This window comes from Castanea sativa, chromosome 1 (genome assembly GCF_040712315.1).
Source record: "Castanea sativa cultivar Marrone di Chiusa Pesio chromosome 1, ASM4071231v1".
In the NCBI taxonomy this organism is placed as follows: Eukaryota; Viridiplantae; Streptophyta; class Magnoliopsida; order Fagales; family Fagaceae; genus Castanea; species Castanea sativa.
The window spans coordinates 90,018,138-90,040,984 of record NC_134013.1 but is presented as its reverse complement, the minus strand read 5'-3'; the positions used below and the strand labels follow the sequence as shown (position 1 = coordinate 90,040,984).

General features: G+C 32.8%; 1 protein-coding gene across 2 annotated transcripts; it reads right to left on the bottom strand.

Moving 5' to 3' along the window:
• Nucleotides 1-1,968: 1,968 nt before the first annotated feature.
• LOC142644478 (uncharacterized) lies at nt 1,969-13,807 on the bottom strand. 2 transcript variants are annotated; one of them, XM_075819083.1, is made up of 20 exons: nt 13,761-13,807; nt 13,315-13,394; nt 11,688-11,792; nt 11,291-11,347; nt 11,131-11,201; nt 10,587-10,686; nt 9,498-9,568; nt 9,295-9,395; nt 9,097-9,200; nt 8,956-9,009; nt 8,706-8,761; nt 8,450-8,488; nt 8,205-8,349; nt 6,809-6,990; nt 6,665-6,732; nt 6,340-6,412; nt 6,188-6,249; nt 5,066-5,993; nt 4,031-4,321; nt 1,969-2,393 (listed from the first exon to the last, which is right to left on the bottom strand). In XM_075819083.1, exons 2-20 carry the CDS (start codon nt 13,387-13,389, stop codon nt 2,117-2,119), a joined length of 2,859 nt encoding a protein of 952 aa, XP_075675198.1. In that variant the 5' UTR covers nt 13,390-13,394; nt 13,761-13,807; the 3' UTR covers nt 1,969-2,116. The 2 variants fall into 2 exon arrangements, with proteins under 2 accessions (XP_075675198.1, XP_075675199.1); XM_075819084.1 differs by lacking the exons at nt 11,131-11,201; nt 13,761-13,807 and having other exon boundaries at nt 1,979-2,393; nt 13,315-13,642.
• Nucleotides 13,808-22,847: the final 9,040 nt, after the last annotated feature.

Genomic DNA, 22,847 nt, shown 5'->3' with positions numbered 1-22,847 from the left:
TCCCTTAACTTAGTCTATTGACATTAGCAAACCCATTAGCCTTTTGACAAAGAATAGCATTTTCCAAGCCAAAGACACAATGGCATAAAATATAGGAAGATCTAGAATTAGTCTGTCCAAGTTAAGACAAACACAAATTAATAATACAATAGTAATAAAAATTGAAGAATAGGAAAGATCCCTAAGTCCTAACCTAGTGTGCTTGTTTTCTCCTGTGGTGGTTGATTATTATTGTTTTTTGGCTTTCTCCCTTGGATGTATTATCATATGTGGGTGATCCTTCTAAACCTGATAGATTTTGTTACTAAATCGTGTAAAGCTTGTGTATTGTGGATACGTTTGTAGTTTATTTTGTTTATTGGATAAAAAAATATTTATGCATTAAAAAACCCATTTATTCTTTATTATTGTGAAAATAAGCTTTGTCTTCTTCGGGTGTTGCACCTCTCCCCCTCCTCCTCCTCCTCCTCCTCCTCCTCCTCCTTCAAGTGATCCTGAATGCTGAGGAGTCTGTTGATCCGACTGTTACTGCTATTGCTGATCCTCCACCTTCTACTTCGGATGATCCTAGAATTCATTGTATGTTGGACACTGTCATGACCGTTCAGGCAGCTCATGGTCAGCTTTTGGTGGATGTCCTCACAGAGTTTCAGGGTTTACATGCAGAGTTGGTGAGCCTTAGACGGTCCCCTCCACCACCTCCTTTTGATGATGAGTCTTGATTGCCCTTTGGCAATTCATCATAAAAAGGGGGAGTACATATGGACATATGTATAGATAGCGACAAGGGGAGATTTTTGTTATGGAGGGAGTGTTGTTTTTTTTTTTTTTTTGGAGCTTTGGAGCTTTAAATTGTATCTAGGTGCTTCATTTTGTACTTATTCTTTTTGGCTCATGATGTATTAATTTTGTTGTCTTTCCTTTTTATAAGTTGTATATGATAGGGGGAGACATTATGTTTTTATTTCTGTTTCTTGTTTCACATTATGCTACATTGATTATTGATTTATATTTATGAGGTTATTCATGATATATGTCTTTTATTTTATGTTATGTGAAATCAATAATTTACTTTGTTTTACTTGTATTTTTCACAGATGCGTTTATGTGTTTATTAAGTGTTTCAGGAATATATAGGTTGATTCAGTTATGCTGCTTTCTACACTTGCAATTGATAGATAATGGTTAGGTTGAATTGTGTTTGGTTAGGCTGTTTATTTAGCTTTGATCATTTTTTTTTTATTTTGTGTTTTATCACGGATTGCCAAATGGAGAGTTTGTTAGGTTCTAAGGATTTAAGATTTAAATGTATTAGAACTTCAATGTGTAATGTTGGCACACCATGATCAAAACTTAGAGTCTAGAATTAGGTTGCTCAAAATGTATTTATTTGTATAGTTGGAATCGAGTGTACTGCAAGATTTATTATGTAAATCTGCAAGGCTCAATCGATCGAAAATTAAACTCGATCGATCAAAGCTCGTGCAGATTATTTTTCTACAGAATTTTCCAACTCAACCCAAGCCTGTTTGACGTGTAGAGTTTTATGTTTTGGCTAAGTATAAAAGGAAAAACCCTAGCCACGTTTTGTAGTTATTGTTTATGCTGTATGTGTGAATCTCTTGTGAGATCTAGAGGTTTTTGCCTTCATACATACTTAGGGTTATCAAGATCGAGATTGATGTCGAGAGCTTGGTAATCAATTCAGTTGCTACATAAAAAACTTTCAAGAGATACAAGTGGTATGCTTGTGGATGCTATGGATCTAAGAAAGTAGTCTGTGGACTCGGAACTGTCACGTGGTCTAAGTCACTATTGTAAAACTTCAATTCTTTTATAGTGGATCTGTTTTACCTAGAGAATAGCTAGGTTAAATCTTCTCCAGGTTTTTTACCAGTTTAGTTTTCCTGGGTTACCATATCATGTGTTATTTACTTTCGGCACTGTTTTACATGATATGATTTGTTTGTGTTAACCTAGATTTGAATAATTTACCTAAGTTAATCACTTGGTTAATAACTAGGTTAAACAACTTGTGTTTTAAGGGGTCTAAAAACGTACAACAACAATCAAATAGAACGATTTACAGGCCTCTGGATAGTTGTGGAAACCTATCTTAAATCCCAACCCTAATCAAGGCAAACTCATATAAAGCCTGTAAAAGACTTCTAGACTTTCCCTCTTCAGGCAACTTTAAAAGGCAAGCAACTTTTGAGAACCCATAATGGTGCACGAACATAGAATCTTCCTTCACTTCTTGTCTCACCTCTGCCTCAAGAAGGTTTGGTCTCGTTAGTGCCCACTGCATGGCCCATATGGCCAAAGGGCGCATGTAAGATATAGATCTGTATTGGTCCTTGTTGTTCCAAGCTTCCGGAGTTTGAAAAGAATAACTGTGCACAAAATGGTAACTTGTTAATAATCTAAAAGAAAGAAATTTAGGTATCACCTAAATGAATTAACCAATAGTTAACTAAAAAATTCATCCAAGAATAAACTGGGCAAAAAGTGTCTTGAATGACATCATGAATATCCAATTTTGTGTTGTGTACGTACAAGTTAGATTTGAGCTTATTTATGTAAGTGAGATAACTTATCTAAAAGTACATTTACATAAAAAAGCTCGAAAAGACGCAAGCTTTGACATCACACTCAAACACAAAACAAAGAAAGCAATGGTAGGACATGAAAAAGATGCACATTTAAATAAGAAGGAGAAGCTGATTAATAAAAAAACACAGTATGTACGTGAAAAACCCTAGAGAACGGATCAAAAACTACAATTTGAGCAAGAACACAACATTCTTGCTCAGCTCAACTTGTATTATGTATGGGAAAGAGATCGGTTTACAATGAAGTTGTCTTTCTTTCCTACCAACTCTCTACTTCATCTTAAAATATCTAGTTGGGTTCTTGCCCTAATAGCACAATTACATGTTCCTTTTATACTCTAAGGAACATGGTTGAATACAAGGACAGGTGTCAAGTCATCATATTCTCTCTTTTGAATTTTTTCACAACTGTGATATTATCTGCTAACTAAGGGATAAGAACTGTGCCAATGTGGCATTGGGACTCGTAGGTAGGTAGCTTTGCCACTGCTTGTGAGACAAGTCTTGAACATTAAGAGAGACATCAGGAGTACTGTGATAGGTACACGTGTTCTTAAGATGACTCATTGTGTATTTGACCAATAAGGGGTGTCCTTATAGCTTCTTACCTTTAAAGTCATTATTTCCTTTTTTGTGAGTACTTGGGTACCATGTCAGGTGTACATCTTACTTCTTTCCCAAGGCAGTCACACCTTTAGCACAGACCAAGACAAGATCTCTTAGCCAGTGCTTCCTCTCCCTTTGCTCACAACCACTCCACGTGTAGAGTCCAGATTTAACCACTTACGCATTCTCTCATACCTTAGTGGTGTTATGTACATGTATTTCAGAATCAAAAAAAGATCTAATGGTTTGAGCAAGTGCCCTACATCTTAATATAAAAAAAATGGTACTAATAAACAAAGATGCGAAGTGCATGCAACCATTTAGGTTTTCTATTCCTCTTTCCTTTCATTTAGCCAAAAGAAATATTATCAAGAAAATAAGCTAATAGCATGCAACATCCACATCTTCTTTTTTGATGAAAATATCCTCACGCTTTTGGCTCTTGTAAATAAAGATATAGTTATATAAAGTTGCCTAAGTGATATGATTTTATCAGGCCACAAAGTCAAAGAAAATATCAATTTGATTTAGGCAAACTATTGAATCTACAAACAGTTAACGACATAGATTTGCAAGAAAATTTGTACAAGATGGACAGCTTTATATATATTGCAAGGAGGGGGAAGGAGTAATAGGAATATAGGATTAACCAAGCATCCTTATCAAAAACAAGGAAAATGAAACGAGCAAAGTTCACTTCTGTTCGAAACGAAACAAACAGTCATAATAGCTTTTGGTTATTAATCTTGAGCTGCTTGAGTTAATAAAACAAACTAATTCTAGAAGAAAAGGCAAACGAAGAGCTAACTCACCCAAGTCCTTCTTTAGACCAAGCAGCTTCGTAGACTCCAACTGCAGTCTGAAATGCCATATCAATCATATCTTCATGGATCATTGTTGCAGCAACAGCATATGTGACTCCAGGCCATATTTCTCTTGATTGCAAGGATGACATGTCAAAATTTCCATCAGGTAACATCCCATTGACAGCTCCCCACCTTCCATTCTTCAACTTTGAGACATTGTAATTAAAGACCTTTTCTAGTGCACTTTTGGCCTTGTCTTCGTCAACAATTGGTAAAAGACCGCATGCTCTAGCATACCTACAGAGTTAATACGCAGAAACATCTAATCCACCACCATTGTTACTGAAGAAATAAAATAACCATGCATGACACAGTACAGAAAAAAATATATATATAAAAAAATAAAATAAAAAGACCATTTCAAGGTCAAGAGTATGGACACTTTAGTTCTCCCACATTTTTTTATAAAATACAAAAATTATTTACAATACAGCAATAAATCCATAGTCCCAAAATTTTGGAGTTGGCTACTAGTAGAGGATACCCCAACTTGTGTCTATAAAGGTTCTATTCATTATAAAGTGACTAAATTTTATGCTAGCTATCAGCCAACAATCACCCCCCTCCTTTTCTGGGCTTAGGATTGGCAATGAACAAAATATATGATACAAAGCACTGACATAGGTGGAGTTATGCACCGGTATATGTATTTCTATACAAAATATAACATAGGCTCTAGCTAAATCCAGAAATTGTCCCACATGGAGACTATTGTAAGCATAATGTGTACTAGAAACCATTTGGTACACATGCTAAAGATATTTCCCTAGCCTTGGATAAGAAAAATTAGAGGATTTTATCCTAATTTTAAAAGCAAAAATTGGATAAGTAAGCACACGCATACGCATGCACACACACTCACACACACATGCACACACGCACACACATATGCAAGCATAAATTGAAAGAACCATTCTTAATGTTCTTAAAGAATATGATATTAAAAAAAATATCTAGAAAATTGCTTCAGTCAAAACATACCATTGTCCAGCTAATTGGTCAGCTTGAATGGACGAACTTGAACTTCCGCCACTGTTGTCATAATTGAAGTAAGAACCATTCCATAATTTATCATACACAGCTTTTGCCTTCTGAAACTTAAACCAAAAGTAATCCTCAGATGCTTTATCACCCACTTCACGTGCCATGGCAGATGCAGCCTGCAAGGCTGCCACCCACAACCCTCCACTGTATGTACTCACACCAGAGACAGACCATGTATCATAAGTTTGATCAGGGAAGCCTTCGTTCTCAATCATCCCATCTCCATCCTTGTCAAATTGTTCCATATAAGCCATTGCAACATAAACAGAGGGCCAAACAGCTTGTGCAAAATTCTTATCACCTGTGGCAACCACATCCCTATAAATTTGGAGGACAAATTTTGGATTCAAGTCTTTCCACCTGTCAGTGTTATAAAGGCTATAAGCATTTACTTCAAACCATGGGTCATTCATTCCAATATCATGAGGAACAGCTCCAAGCACCTTTCTACCAACCCACCCTCCATCATGTAAAAGTTTCATCTTACTGGGATCATGCATCATTACTGCCGCTGCAAAGTCTCTTTGGATGCTAAGTTCAAGTTTTGGAAAAAGCATGACTAATGAAAAAGATGAGTAGAAATGGACATCGTAAGTGTTCCACATGTGATATTCAATCCCTTCAAGATAAAGGAATTGCCCAATGTTTTCTTCTCCTTTCTGAAGAAGATTTGGCCCAAATGCAGAGTTTGATGAAGTTGTGGTGTTGAGTTGATCAAGTACTGAAGTCATCCTTTCAAGAATATCACCAGCGGTATCATTTTCATGGGGTACATCGATTATGTCTTTCAAACCTGGCCTGGAACTATCTAGGGAAAACTTCCTTTGTACAATGCTTGCTAAATTATGAACTGGCGGTGATCCATCTGCAAAAATAAAAACTAACTCGTGGTTACTTACTTGAGTCAACAATCACAAAAACGTTTTTGATACAACACCACCCAAGTCTTAGTCCCAAAACATTGGTGTTGGCTAAGCTTTAATAGAATAGAGGAAACCTCACGTAAACAGGATGTGCACACAATGCTGTCCTAAAACATAAAGACAAGCTCCACAATACCTGTCCAAATTGTCCCCCCTGAATTAAGATAATAGAGCTCATTGAAGAGAGTTATAGGGTACCTGTAGAAAACAAATAACACGTCAAATAAACCATCAGAATAAGTTAGAACCTGACTATACATGCACAACAAATAACACGTAAAAACTCACCATTCAGGAAACCTCTTGTCTTCAAGAATAGGTCTTTGCCATGCATCTATCTGGGACTCCCAATGGCCATTCTCTATATTCAGAAAGAATAAAACAAAAATAAGGGCATTGAAGTAACAATTTCTTCGCAATAAAAACAATTTATTTTGTGTATCAGCACTCCCTATCAATCAAAAATCTTATGAGTGTATGGGCATTATGGCCAACTTTGTTACATATGAGTTGAACTACAGTTTATATTCTTGCTTTCAAACATGGAGTAAAAATTTAAAATCCTAGAGTTCAAACAAATCATCAATGTACAACACACACACTGGAACATTACCAAGAATAGCATAATGTGCAATCTTCGCAGCAGCATCCCCACGGGTACCATAGAATTTAGTGTAACGCCTGTTGATAAAAATTTTCAACAAATAGATAACTTTTTGAAATGTGATATTTCTCAAACAAAATTTTGGCTAGCCACCTGTAATAAGTTTTTCCACTCGAAAATTTTACTTCAGGGCAGTCCCATGCCAATGAAAATGTTACAGAACGTACTGCATTCGAAGGAATTGTAAGAGAAGCAGCAATGGCTGCCCCAATAGATGATCCTGGTTCTGAAGGCACTGACGTTTCTGTGGAACTAAGGCGGTCAAAGGATCCATACTGTTAGAAAAGAAATATGCAAGTTATGTGAGAAATGAAGATAAAGCTTTTTCTTTTTATGCATAACAGAAGAGAAATAAAGATAGGTCAGATTCCTTTGAGGAAATTTGATGCCGGATGGCTAGGTTGAAAAATAGAGATAAGGGAAAAGAAAAAAAAAAATGAAAAATTGTACTATTCACTACCTAGAATCTGCCTTACTTCAGCACCTATGTTGCTTGCAATCACCACCAAACTTAGAGAAACATCTCAAATGAAAAAAAAAAAAAAATTTATTTCAAATTTCATTGCTTCAAGCCATTCTTGGAGCCTCTCTTTAATAGGCATCAAGGAGTACATCAAGCCTCAGTTACATTCCATAAAATCATGAACAACATTAAATTCAAAATTCAATAGTAAAACTCTAGAAAAATATGAAATTCAAAAAATTAAATCTGAGATTTCAAACAAAATTTAAATAAAAAATAATTTTGGTTGTGCTCCCAGCATCAAAATATAAACATCACCATGTGTGAATATGACCAAAGAGCAAGACAAAAGCCAAGATAGTTAAATAGTTACAAAGTAGTTGTTCATAGTTGGTTAAAAGTACAATCTTGAGCTTTTTTCTTGATACTTGCTGTGTAAGATCCCTAGTATAAATCCTAGGAGCCATGTAATTGGTCTTATATTGAACACTGATACAAATTACTCTATTTTCTCTCTAGGCTCTCTACCTAATCCCCTTTCTTCTTCTTTGGAAGCTGGCTACCTCATAGAAAGTCAAATCCCACTTGATTCCCACACTTTCCTCAACCAAAATCATCAATATATGTTATTCTTCTTCAAGCTCATGATAATCTTAGATAAAAAAGTGAAAAGAAGATGATTGGTTCAGGTAAAGAAAAAAAAAAATAAGACAGCCAATCTGTCACCAAGAAAAAGCCAGGCAATATTAATTAATCAGGTTACAATCTGCTGAAACCAAAATCCTTCTTGAGTTGTGAATACACAGTAGGATTAAAACTTAAAAGCCTGGCACGAATGTGCAAATGTAGGAAACTGATGAGATGTCTTTTAAATTATTTTATTTTTTATTTTGGTAAGGAAGGGAAACTTTCTAAAGAAGAGCCCTATAGACTTGTCTCCAGCCAATAAAATCTATGGACAACTGACTACACCTACCAGAACCTTTCTAATGGAATGTGCATGTAAAATATGGGAAGTCTGCCAACCTCCTTGATTTCCTGCCACATGTCTTTTGCAGTGATACCCTGAGAGTTACCAGATATCACAAAGAAAGGGCACTCAGAGACATGAACACCATCAGTCTCCTCTGCTGCAATTGCAAAAGTCACAGGTGGGCGTTCGTTTGCAGTCCTGTAGTGGCATGTGAGGGGTATTGCATGGACATTATCAAAACATATACCATATAATGATTGAACTGATCAAAAAAAGGGAAGATTTGAAAAGAGCGTACTTGTGATGTAGAAGTACACCATGCACACCATCCTTCATCCTAGCAGAATAAATAATCTTATGGGTTAGCATAAACAATTGGCATGCTATAAAATAGATAAGCAATCTTCACACACACGTATGCTCGCACAAGTATCTAATCCTTCACAAACAAACACAAGCACGCATATGAGTCTAATTATAATTTTGAAAATCAATCAAAAAAAAAAAAGGTTAGATATATAAAGAAGAAGTCAAGCAAATGACAAATTTCTTACATTATTTTTGAATTGAAGTGCTGACCAGAAAATTCAGAAGGCCCCCCAACAGAATTCTAAAATGGCATTGACAAGAAGATTTTGCATTAGTTTCAATGACTTCCGGCACACCAGATTCTTTTCAGGAATCTACATAAAATATACTTGGTAACTCCAAGAAGGAAAGAGCTTTAAAGAAATACAACTAACATAACTATGGAACCAAAGGACATAAATTTGAAAGTGATGAACACGTGAAAAGGAGACATACTGCCCATGTGAAAAGCAAGGTAACATCTGCAGCAGTCTTTCCAGAATTGTACAGCTGAAGAAAATTAAAACCACAACTCAATACTGAGGGTAACTTTATATCTGATATAGACAACCATGTATCTAATAGATCCTTTCCTACCGTGAAAGTAAAAACTGATACAGGGAAGCTGCTCTCCTTGTAATTGTGGGGGATTACAGGTGAAATTTGACGACAAACCATTTTAAGTTCTGGATCCGGTTCTCCTGGATTTAAAAAGAACCGGGTGACCAATGCATAAGACAAATTATCCATGACAAAGATCATTGTAGACTGAGAAGTATGCCACTTAACAATTACCATCATATACAGTCCATGACCTTGGGAATAAAGCATGATACGTAGAGTTGCCTCCATTCAGATTCCAGTCCCAAGATCCAATCCCTGAAACATCAGTTTCTCTGTGGAAGACATAGTATTCAGTAAGTTCAAACACAAATGAAATGGAGCTCTCAAGAATTTTTGAAGTATTCAAATTAACAATGCAGCTAATAGTTGCTTACTTAAGCACCTCTGGGCTCCCTGGGCACAACACTGTTGAATATTTTTCACCACTCGAGCGCTTAACAAAAGCCTGCACAAGTATTTGTATTCCAAACTTTACAGAAACTTAACAATAACCAATAAAAAGATACTAAAGATAACAGATGTTCCGTTCTTCATTTTATTTCCATCCAATGAAAGATCAACTGTAATATCAACTATAAAAGATAGAAACAAAAATTGATCCAAGTAACATTAACTGCTTCAATGAGCTTTTCATCAAAGACTCATCCCAACATTTTCTGATCAACCATTGAAAGTCTTTGACCATTTCCCATCATCTGGGGTCACATATCCTGTATATTGTATAAATTTCTCATAGGCATGGATGACACCATCCTTCATATTTCTTTGTAAAACGTGTAAACTAGGACCAAATCAGCCACGTGCATTTTATTTAATGATGATATCAGAACTAAATACCAAACCAAAGATCCATAAAAAAAGATATGTGTTAAAAGTCTCCTTTAATTTCTTTGTTTTGACAACAATCAAGCCTTGGTTCCAAAATTTCGGTATCACCTATGGTCTTATGGACCTTCAACAAACTAGTAAAGATTGAACACAAAAACTCTTTACTGCCATGCTATTCTATCCGGTGTCATACTCTTTGTTACTTCCTTGATTTACATGTCCTATTTTACTACTTCTATTAATGTTGTTTTTTGTTTTCCTCCATCTCTTTTTGTTCTTCGACTTAAATCAACTTACTCTTTCTCACTGCTGCATAAATCATTCTACTTTGAACAAAGTAAAACTTTAAACCTATTTCTTAAAAGTTTAAAAACAGATTAAAACAGTTGAATCTGTCCTCAAAAGCATTATGATAATAGCTGTTTTAGGATAAATGGACCAGATAGGGCCAAGGAATGCCTCAACATATCACCCCTTTAGTTAAATTGGGAAGACAGACACGGCATTGCATTTTGACAGCTACACAAGGTCTCTAACACTAGAAAAAACATAGCCCTAGATAAAGGAATATTTATAGTATCTCCTTCAACATATCAATGAAAAAAATACTTCAACAATATATTCATTGAACTTACCGAAAATTGATTTGCTAAAACTGGTTTCTCTTCACATTTTTTAGGGAATAGTTGCCAGCGCTGAAACTCACCTCTGTAACTCCTTCCTATGCTTCCTGAGCTGAACATTATATTTTACAAGAGATGATTATGTTCTAAAACTCACTAAAAAGAAGCATTATACAATAATTTGGGTAAGATCCGAAAGTTTTCAGCTGGTTATAATTAGTAAAGATAATGCCAAACAATGTGAGGAAATATTCTCAGCTTCAGATTTTTTTCACATAAACTTCTTTTTAAATGGTCAACAACAAATGCACCTGGTGGCTCTTAAACCTATAACTTCACCCTCAAACTTACTTTTACAAGGGAAGAAGGTGTCATTTGAGCTAGAGCTCACTGGCATTTTCTTCACATAAAGTTATATAATGTTCAATAAAAAATATCTCTACTAGAAACACAAATGTTTAGTATATGCATTAAAGAATGTATAATATGTATGGCTTTTATGTTACATTATATAGTAATAAACATCTATCATGAGTGATTAAGATTGAACACATACCCTATACCACCTAAGGGAATACCATGACAAGAAGTTACAAGGCGTCTAGCAAATAAATTGACAGCAACCTCCTGCTAAGAGAACAGAAAGATGCTCCAGGATCCCTTACCATAACCAATGCACCAATACAAGCTGGATAGGTAAAAAGAAAGAAAGTTACATTTCCTTTAGCAGTCTCTTCTCGGACATGGCGCCACAGCCGAAATAATATTGGAGCCTACCAAATATAACAAACAATATAGTTGGCACCCGCGAAACCATAATAAAGGGGCTAAGGTCCTACTGTTCGTGAATTTGTCATGTGATTCTGATGCATCAGCAAGACCATGGTAAGGATGCAGAAATATAAGCACATACATTCACAACAGATATGTGTGCGTGTGTATTGTATGTATGTATGGACAGATCTGCATGTATGTGTTTGTGTGTGTATATGTCCTTAGGCCTTTCAAAAAAGCAATTAACACATTTATATGCTTGATTATATAAAATAAGAGAAGCAAAGGATTTTAAGGGTCCAAAGAGAAAAGGTATTAAATCTAAATCTGTAAGCATACCATCTGAACTATCTCTTTCAAACTTAGAGTGAACTCAGAAAGGGCACTTCCCTCACTGTTTAACTTTCGCTGCCAGGTCAGTAATGCAGGTTTATCAGGGTCAACCTTAGACAAACAAAAGAAAAAATATTAGACAAGCAATTAAGGGTTTGAAACATCGAGCTCAAAACAATTGTCATTTAGAGTCATATCACAAAATATTGAAAAAGAATACTTGACTACTTTCTGTAATCTTAAAAGTAGTTGTGTCATCCCTTGTTTTCATAAGACCCAGACAGCTTCACCAGTGTAAAGTTGTGATTTACAACTATATTTTATATTGGTTTTATTTCATGACAAAAAGTGTTTTGTTCCTTGTATTTTGTGGGATTTTATTGTATTGGACTTAGTATTAAGTTGGTAAAGAATTTAGCATAAAATGAAAAATCAGTGAATTTTACGAGTATCTCACTAGAAGCTTACCCGCAAAATAGCCACGTGAGTAGCACATGCACATGCTAGAAGCTAAAGAGTCATGCTAGCCTAAAAGATTTCACGAGTGTCTCGCGGGTAAGGCCTTACCCGCGAGACACTAGCGAAACTTTCTGCCTGGAGGATTTTTAAGTGTAACTTTCTTACCCTTCACCCATATTATATATACCTTCATTACCCACAAAAATTTTAAGGAGACCATTCAGAGAGAAAAACCCTAAATAAGTTTTCTACAACACACACCCATCTTTTAGAGAGAGAGCTACTCATCCTTAGTGAGAAAAACCCTTGATTTAGCCATGACTTACTTCTCACATATTTAAAAGCTTAAATTTCAGGGTTGATGTAGTTATTTCCAATGATGTGAAGATGATTTATAGGATCCCCCTCCAAAACTTGAGAGAGAGAGAGAGAGAGAGAGAGGTGAAGATGAAAGGATAGAGGAGCAGCAAAAAGTAAATACAAAGACAATTAGTTCTACCTCAACTTCAAGACCCATCAGGCACATGTGTAAATTACCAATCGAAAGAAAAGGTAAATAAAAACATTGTATGCAAAAAAAATCATTCAACAATCGGCCAAGTATGGCATAAACCATATCTCTGCCAACAAAAAAGATGGGATTGATTATCTGGCCTCTTGTAATGTAGTTAAAATTTTATGTTAAGTTAATAAAAGTATGTGCTACCACCTGTATATTTCAATGTTGTGTACTTAACAATATTCATGCCTTGGTGTAGTTCTATACTCATTTGTTCTGAAAACTTACGGAATTATAGATAGCAGACAATAAAGTTAAATAAGTAATAAATAATCAAAATGACAGAAAAAATACTTAAGGTTTGCTGATTTCTCTCTTTATAGACATAACTAGCATCATTACTAATATAGAATAAGCTATACTCATTAGCTTACAACCAAAAGCAGAAAGACAAGAAAGGAATTCTACCGCTGAGTACAACACATCTAAATGTTGCAGCAGTTTAGAAAGTAGGCAGAAAAGCTAATTCAAAAGCTTGACAACTATAAACAGAAATCACTTCACCTTTTCAAGAACAGTATACACCATTTAAACCTTTCAAACATATAGAGAAAGTTCCATTGCAGTCCTTTGAAAATTAAAAGGGAGAAGCTGTCTCAGTATATAACCAAGTACCTTATTAGTTGAAGACTTAGAAAGTTCCCTCTCTTCTTCAACGAAGCCATTTTCCAACACCTGCCCCTCAAACATCTTTCCTGTATTAAACAAAGAAAAACCACATCAGGCCATTTGCATTTTAAATAATTCATCATACAGTTCACACAGGCCATTTGATTTTGTACAGCGCACTTCTCATCATAAACAGAGCTCAATTGAAGTTATGCTCAACATTATTTAAATATACTGAATGCGCAGCACTGGAAATCACATTAGCAACATATTTACACAAAAAGTGAAAGGTTATAAATTCCAATTCTGTTGCTCAATTACACATTCCCATGAATGCATATATCAATACAATAAGTGCTAACACAGATTTTTTTTTTTTTTTTTAACGTTGAGGGTAAGGCAACCTATGATGGGTGCAAGTATTGTTTTAGGAGTAGAATTTAGTGTTTTACTTTTGTAGAGATGTTACTGTTATGCTAGATATGAAGGAAAAACAGAATATTGCAGCACAACTATTTCATTGTTCTTTTTCCGGATGTTACATACATCATTTTACAACTCACATCTATATATAGATGAGTTAGGAGTTTAGGATGACTACAAGCTTCAAGAATACTACAGAAGTTTGCTTCATTTCTCTTTTAATTAACACTTGTCCATGAGGTGTCCACTTGCATGCTTGTTCAATTTTGCTGCTGCTGGATTCTTCGTTTGTTGACACCTAGGTTTTCAGTTGCTTCTTTCTTTGACACTAAGGGAGCCACTTGTCAATTACAAATTACATTTTAACAACCTACAATCACCTTTCACAGATCCCACAAAAGTGGGTGCTTTGTGTAGTGGATACAATTTTTTTTAGGCCTTCCATTCACCAAAATAATATCGCAACTACATCAAAACTTCCAACTTTTGTAAAATTCATACCAGATCTCTCTCTCTCTCTCTCTCTCTCACACACACACACACATGCTGCATATTCATAAGAATTAATTACCCATTTCATAGCAAAATTCATCTGATTACTTTGCATCATAGAAACTTCATTACTCACCAATCACCTACAGTCACACACCCACAAAACCTTCATATATTATCCAATAACTCATTAACTTCACATACTATTCATAACCCATTTCACAGCAAAATTCATCAAATCAAAACTCACCAATCACCTACACACACACTCACAAAAGCATCATATACAATCCAATAACCCATTAACTTCATAAATTCTCCTTAAACCATTTCCAAACAAAATTTCATTTGATTATTTTGAATCACAGAAACTTCATGACAACTCACCAATCACCATACAAACATGAACAAAAATGCACATTTTCAGACACACAAAAACCCACAAACAGTAACACATACATACATATATATGCATGTTGATTTTTTCCATAACCCATTTCCTAGCAAAATTCATCTAATTAATTTGCATCATAGAAACTTCATGACAACTCACCAAATTAATCACCATAGAGACACACATGTACAAAAATGCATACTTTCAGACACACAAATACCCACAAATACTAACACATACATACATATATGCATGTCGAATTTTCACGTCAATTTTCAATTCGACCATGAAAAATGAAGTGGGTCAAACCGAATGATTAATCCAACAAACTTAAGATAAGTAAAGACTTAACATCGTCCAATGCAAGACATAAATCATAAGTAACTAGCCTCTGAGCAAGCGCTTAACAGCTCTTTTATTTTTTTGGGTAAAATGAGTGTGTGCTCAATGGCTCTTTTATTTTTTTGGTAAAATTTAATAATTTGCATCTATTATAATTTGGGATTATTACATTTTTCTAATCACAAAAAAAAAAAAAAAACCAAGGGGTGTGATGAGTATTATGCATTTGTGGGTGAAATATTTTTTTCATCACACCCCTAGATTTTTTTGTGATTAGAAAATGTAATAATCCCAAATTATAATGGATGCAAATTATTTAATTTTACTCAAAAAATAAAAGAACCTCTGAGCACGTGCTCATTTTACCCAAAAAATAAAAAAGTCTCTGAGCACACGCATGCTCAGAGATTAGTCTCTTTTAATTTAGATAGCAGTTCTAACTTTTAAAAAATTCTTTAACAAAATTAATGAAATCAAAACTTAGGATATAGTTCCAACTTTTTTTAAAAATTATTTAACAAAATTGATGAAATCAAAACTTAAGAAATAATATGCATATGCTAACAATATTATTAGCATATGTATATTATTTTTGGGATCTGTAAACCATTTGTGTCTACGCACGACCTTTTTTAGGTTTTTTGTGACGTTTTACAAATAAATAAGCAAGGTAAAAGGGCGGATTTCTTGTAGTGCCAGTCACCGAAGTTTTAGGTTAGCTTCCAGAAATAATAGCCTGTGGGGGCTAATAATTCACTGTCATCTGTGGCCTAATGAGAACAAATCCAGTTCTGGTTTTCTGAAATTATTACTTCAATTCAGCTCAAGGAAAAATGTATTAAATTTTCAATCCCAAAGAGCACATATATGGTATGTACTAAGTTTCAAGTTAAGTTGATAATTTTACAAAATAAATAAGCAAGGTATATAACTCTATATTTGATGTAAATGTTAAGTTTTATGGTTCTGCCTATTTTATCGTTTGATGTCTTTTTTAGCCACACATGGTTTATAAAGGTCTTGAATTCATGTCTTTGAGCTAGCTAAACAACACCCTGGGTTACCCCAAGGGATTCATCCCTGTAATTACATAATGTATTTGGGACATAGGGACTATACAATGTTAAGGAATTAGTCAAGTGATCTAAGAATCCTGGACACCCACATTAGGGGAAAAATTCCTTATAACAAGATTAGTGTAAGTGTGTAACTATTTGGTTATTGGCATGAACCATTAATTTTTTAGTAGGAAAGAAAATGGCGTTGCCTATCACAACTTCTCTTTTCGATAAGCGGTAAAATGATGTGAAAATAAGTTATATTCCTTACATTACTAAAAAAGAGTAATGTGATAGCCACAAAAAGTTAGGGTATATTTAGTAACTATATTTCCCTTTATTTTCTGTTTCCTAAAACAATTTTCTATTTTTGAGATTAAAAAACTTGTTTGTCAACTCAAAATGGACAAAAAACAAAAACTGTTCTGAAAACTTAATTTGTGAAAAAAACTGAAAAGATGCAAAAGACTGTTTTTAGTTTCTAATTTTCAAAGTTCAATGAAAATAAGCATTCAATTTAATGAATTTGTCTCATTTAATGAGTTAGCATTAGAGTTTAATCCTAGTAACAACATATTTTAGTATTTTCTATTTTTTTCTTCATTTTTTTTTAAATTTTAACTAACCAAACATGTTTTTTATTTCAAAAATACAAGAAACTATTTTTTCTTTATATTCCCAAAAATAAGTTTTTGAAAATAGAAAACAAAAACTGTTACCAAACATAACCTTATATTCCTTTTCATATTTATATTTATATCTATATACTAATGAAAATGGAAGGTAATTAGGTCACCCGTATACCACATAATCATTAATTTTCTTATTTATTTTATACTCTATTTTTTTTTTTTTTTGCAGTACTAAAATTATGAATATATTGATGTTCCACATTTATTTAGGGATGTTTAATTTAACTATACATATAACTTTATATTTTATCTACTTTAATTTAATTTTTTAAAACTAAACATTGAAATCAATGAAAAATAAAAAATTTGCCTATACATATTAATCCACTTTAATTTAGATGTTTATAAGTAAACAATGAAATCAATAAAAATAATTTCTATAAAAATGTATTCACAAATCTTGCTTAATCTTTGATGGTGGAAATGATACAACCTAATACCTGCCTCATACGAGGAGCTCGGATCAAGCATGTTATAGATTTACAATATGTTTGTACCCTTATTGTCTTATCCTTTCTTAATTCATATATGTTCCATCATGCAAGTATTTGTTTTATCATTTTATTTACAATGTTGAATGCTTTTAATGAATGATGTTTATTATTGACCTGATTTGTGGGAAAATTTAGATTATAATATATCTTATTGTTTGATGTTGTTAGCTTTTAGTTTATTTGAAAAACAACAAGATGGTGAGGAATTGTTTGTGCAGTTGAAGAAGATGGTCTACACAAATTAATTTTGTGCGGTTTTCATTCACAGTTTTTTAAATATTTTCTTTGAAAAATTAGAAACAAATTGTTATTTCTTCGCCATGTGATGTTCCTAGATGTTTAAGTGATTGTTTTAAGTGTTTACGAATATTTTATTTTGGTTTTTTTGTCTTCCTCATCTCATTAGTATTTTCATTTTTTTAAGAAAATAAATTCATTCTTGAGTTAAAAATTTTATTTACTTATTATGTATTCATTATTCACATTTTGGTTTAATTTATGACAACATTTACAATTTTTTTATTTCAAAAATTTTCCTCTACCTTTTTTTTCCCATTTGGACTTGCACTCTAGCATGTTTTATTTATTTATTTATTTAAGGAAAAAGAGTTACGATTATTATGTATAAGGCTGTAACCAACACTATCACTTAAGATCGGCCACCTACTTCTATTGTGTGGCTTGAAAGCCTTACTACAAATTCTAAATTTAATTATGCATTCTTGCAATTTTGTGCACAACAATATTTCCAAATTTTATTTTCCTATTGTTTAATGATGGTACATTTTTAATGAGAAAATAAGAAAATAAGGATATCAAAACATACTAAAGTCTTTTCCCCCAATTTTTTCTTCTCATCACTTATTTCAACTTCTGTCTTATTGTCCCATGAGAGGTGTTGAAGTAAATCTTTTTGCACTTTGGTTTTGAATCGTAGTTCTATTGAGTTTTATTAATTTTTGAGATATGTTTTCGGTGTTTTAGATTGTAGGAAGAAAAAAATGAGTTTGAGAAAGTTAGTTTAAAACTAAAAGAATAATTTTTAAGTTCTAATATGCTTTTTTAATTTGCTGGATTATAAATATTTTCCGGTGACCATTTTACATGAAAACCAAACACTAGAAACCATTTTCCGGCATATTTTCCAGAACACAACCAAACAATTAAAAATATTTTCCTTTCCAAAAAATATTTTCACCTGAAAAAATTTTACACTTGGAAAAACATTGAGCCAAATACAACCTAAGAAATGAAAATTTTCCTTAACTTACCTTTTGCATTCTTGAGAAAGAGTATACTGTTTTTAATTTTGGTAAGATAAAATTTGTTTTACCATATTTGATAAAACTTTGCTGAGCATTGTGCATGTTAGTAACTAGTTATTATTAATAATAATAGTCAAATACTCAAAGAGGTTAAAGACCCTCATTTAATTTCTCAATGAAAATTACAATACAAATAAACATAAATAATATAACAATGAACATCAACATAATATTAAAACTAATAATGATAATAATGATGATGATGATGATGATGATGATACTTCTTGATTGTGATTTTGGTTTTAAAGCAATATCCTTAACCTCAAGTCTTTAGTATTTAATTATTTTTACCAATAATTATAGGCTGGCAAGGTGTGCATCGGAATATGGATAATTAATTATTCCTTCTTCATGCGTTTTCATCTTTAATAATTTGTACTTGAATTGGTAATGTTCATGGCAATGGCAAATTGAATGGACTAGTTGATATCAATTTAAGTGCATTTGTATTTGAGAAATAAGTACCATGTACAATTAAAAAGGAGATTTCCAAGCAGTAATTTCCAAGAAAGTTTTTTGAATTTGATGGTTATTGGAAAACATGATGATTTTTAAGGGACTATTTTGTAAATCATGTAAATTATTGAATTTTATACCGCAAATATTGCAATCCCACCCGAAATTTAATCTGCTAACGTTCTCCATTTTTTCAACTATCAAATTCAATTTTTTTTCTTTCACAAAATATTACAAAGTTAAATTCAAATATTTTAAGAGAAAACTCATACGGTTATTATCTCTATTTTTTTAAGTAGAAAACTTATACAATTATAACAACTATTACAAAGGTTTATCTATAAAAAAAATTATTAAAAAAAACAATTGGATAGAATAACTCCCATCCATCTTCCATGATTCAATCCACAACACACATACACACACACACACACAAAACCGACCCATTTTTTCTTTCAAATTCAAAGTTAAAAGAGAAGAAAATTTTTGTGGAGAAATAGAACTACTTGTTAAAAACTCTAGGCAAATAAAAAAATGACTTCCTAAAAATTAGCACACTATTAAAAAGAATAACCTGTTGACAACAACAGAATTATGGCAAAAGCTAAGAACAATAGAAGACACATTCTGTCCAAAATAAAACTAACCTTTGGAAATCTGGCACTCATTAGCAAAATCGTAATTGCAAGAAGTAACAATTCGATGTAAGCAGCATAACGTAGTGTTCTTAACATGATCGATTCCACGCCATCCTCGTGTACTTCAAGATTATTTTTGGAAAAAAGAAGAAATTAACATGCATAGATGATAGCTGGTAAGTAAAAGCCATAATAAACTTCTCTTGTCCCTTTCCAAAATGGCAGTCTATGCATATATGATAGGGGTGGCAAAATTGGACACGACTCATTAACTCGACATGACACGATACAAAATTAGCAGGTTATGGGTTAAGATTTAACGGGTTCATGTCATATTCGGGTTAACATAGATGACCCATTTAATAAACGGGTTGGGTTAGTATGAAACACATAAAACCTGTTTGACCTATCTGACCCGTTTAATTAAATGACATTTTATTAATATACACTTCAAACTCTAAGTATATAAACTTATTAGTTGTTATGGTTTATTTTCTTTGACATATTGTGATTGGTTATTTGTGATATTGGGATATGCCTTAGTTTTGAATGATTATTTGTGATGTAGTTACTTGTTAGTTCTAAATTTTATATTAAAAATATTTATTTGTTAGTTTTTTCATAATTTTTTTTTTTCCATTTTGATAAAATCTGATAAACTGGTCAACACAACTGACTAGTTTAATAAATGGATTATGTTAAGGTTGAGGAATCTTGACCCGTTTAATAAACATGTCGGGTTAGTATTGACCTATATAGTCGAATACTCATGAGTTGACATAACACGAACTTGACACGCTAACACGAATTGCCACCCCTAGTATATGATTATGGAGGCACTTAGGGACTCTAAGCCTTTTATTAGGGTTCTAACAAAAATGCTTTGATTCAAGATAATTGCTGATGGACCTTAATGCACTAGCTATCATCATCTACTGACACCCCGCACCTACTAACAATCTCAAATTCAATTTCCATCTCAATGGGACTAGTTCCTTTTGATTTGAGGCCTTCCAAAAGGATTGATGAAATACCTTGGTATTTGCATGCTTCACCTTTTTCAGTTTCCTTGATATGAAGGTTGCCAAGATGTGGGCAATGACTATGGGAAGCCATCCTATTAGTAATATTAACGAGACTAATGCATCTCCATAAATCCCCCCCCCCCCCTCCCCTCATAAACCCCCACCCTTACAATGTTCTTATTTTTTATTTTTTTTTATTACCTTTCTTAGAATTAAGTTGAATTCTTTTTTCTTACTTATACTTGGAAAAATCTAAAGGTATTTAGATCCCCCTCTTAACCAACAGTTTGTCCAGAACACTGCCTATAATCTTTTTGGCGAATCCCAGAGTCATCGCGGGTCTTTCCGAGGGGAGATTAATCCTCGGACGAATCCTCGGACCTTCGCCCTGTGGGCCGACTTACAATCTTAAAGGCCTTTAGTCAAAAACGGTCTGGAACCTGTCAATGAAGTCCAAGACTCAAATACTTTCTCAGGTCCCTTTACTCCCCATAATATATATATATATATATATATATATATATATATATATATATATATATATATATGATTTTGCGTTTGATGTATATGTAACAGATCATTAATATACTTTTTTGTTTTCTTCTTAAAAAAAAAAAATAAAACTTTTTTCTGTTTTTGTTGTTTGGGTTACCTTGCACATTTTTCTTTTTGTGTTGAAAATAAATTGTCCAGATAAATACATTCTTTTCTTCAAAATTGGTGTCTAGCTTCTATTCCCTATGTAATATGTTTTCGGCTAATATCATGACACGTATAGAAAGGCCAATGTAGTAAATCCCATAAATTTTCAATTCATAACGTTCAGGTCCAAACTCTATTTGCCAATTACAAAAAACTCTTTACTGTTTCATTCGTCATCCTTGTCCGTGTTTTTTAAAATGTCCTATGGGATTATTTTAGGGCGCACAAACAACTTAACTTCTTGTTTGTTCCAACATTGATTTATACAAATTACTCAATCACACAAATGTGGCCATTGATTTTTTTTTTGAGATACTATACTTATTGATATAAAGGGAAACATTATAAATCTACTCTATGCAACACTATAAACTTAAGATTAAAAGGAAGAAAAAAAATTAATTAATAAAAAAAGAAAAGACATTGAAATAAATAAAATAAATTTTTTTTTTACTTGTAGACAGGTTTTGGGAAATTTTTAGCACTGTACTTTACGATGTGGTTTGACCAAAACTATAACCACATTATACATTAATTTTGCGGTAATATATGCAATGCAATGCGGTGCAATCTAATTGTGGTGTAAATGTGCAATTTGATCGGTTTTGGGATGGTATATTTATCAAGATATCATGATATGATAGTAAGTTTTTTAAAAAAATATAACTTGCGTAACAAAAAAAGTAATACAAATATATACAAGACAAAATCTAAGATATATTGATGGTAAACTAAAAATACCACAAATATATAGTGTATACAAAATACACACATACTAGCCTCATCACACGAAGCTTGTGCGATGAGACTTTTTATTTTTTATTTTTTAAGTTTACACATTTTACTTATGACAGTTTTATTTTATTTTAAGAAGAAATTGTATTAGTACTTGGCTATTAATGTGAGAGAGAAATATGAAGGTGGAAAAAAAAAGTTTAGTAATAAAGAAAAATGGTACGTGTGTAAGGGAAAAAAAAAAAGCAGTTTTATTTTATTTTTTTTTTCAAAAAGAAGTTGTATTAGTACTTAACAAATAACATGAGAGAGAAAGGTGGAGGTGGGAGAAAAAACTATTTTTAAAAAAAGAATTTTAAATTTAGCTAAAAATTAGGAGTTTTTAAATTACTAATTTTATATGTCTAACCTAATGATTTAAGCCCTTAGAAATGAATGAATTTGAGGATATTTTGGGTATGTAAATTAAGAATCCCAAACAAGAAAAGTCCTAAAATAGTAGTGTGTGTCTATATATATAGCTTTTGAACTATTGATATTGTAATATTGAAAGTGAATGATATTTCGAACTTATGATTTTATATTTAACTAAAATGAAGTCTTTCTAACATAAAACCGGAGTGCACTAACACTATACTCACCACTTATTTCATATAATATTAAATTATTAATATATATATATAAAATAAATAAATATATATGAGTGCAGAGTGATGCAGTTTTCTTCTCCTAAAACCACGTTCCATACCACACAATATGGCAC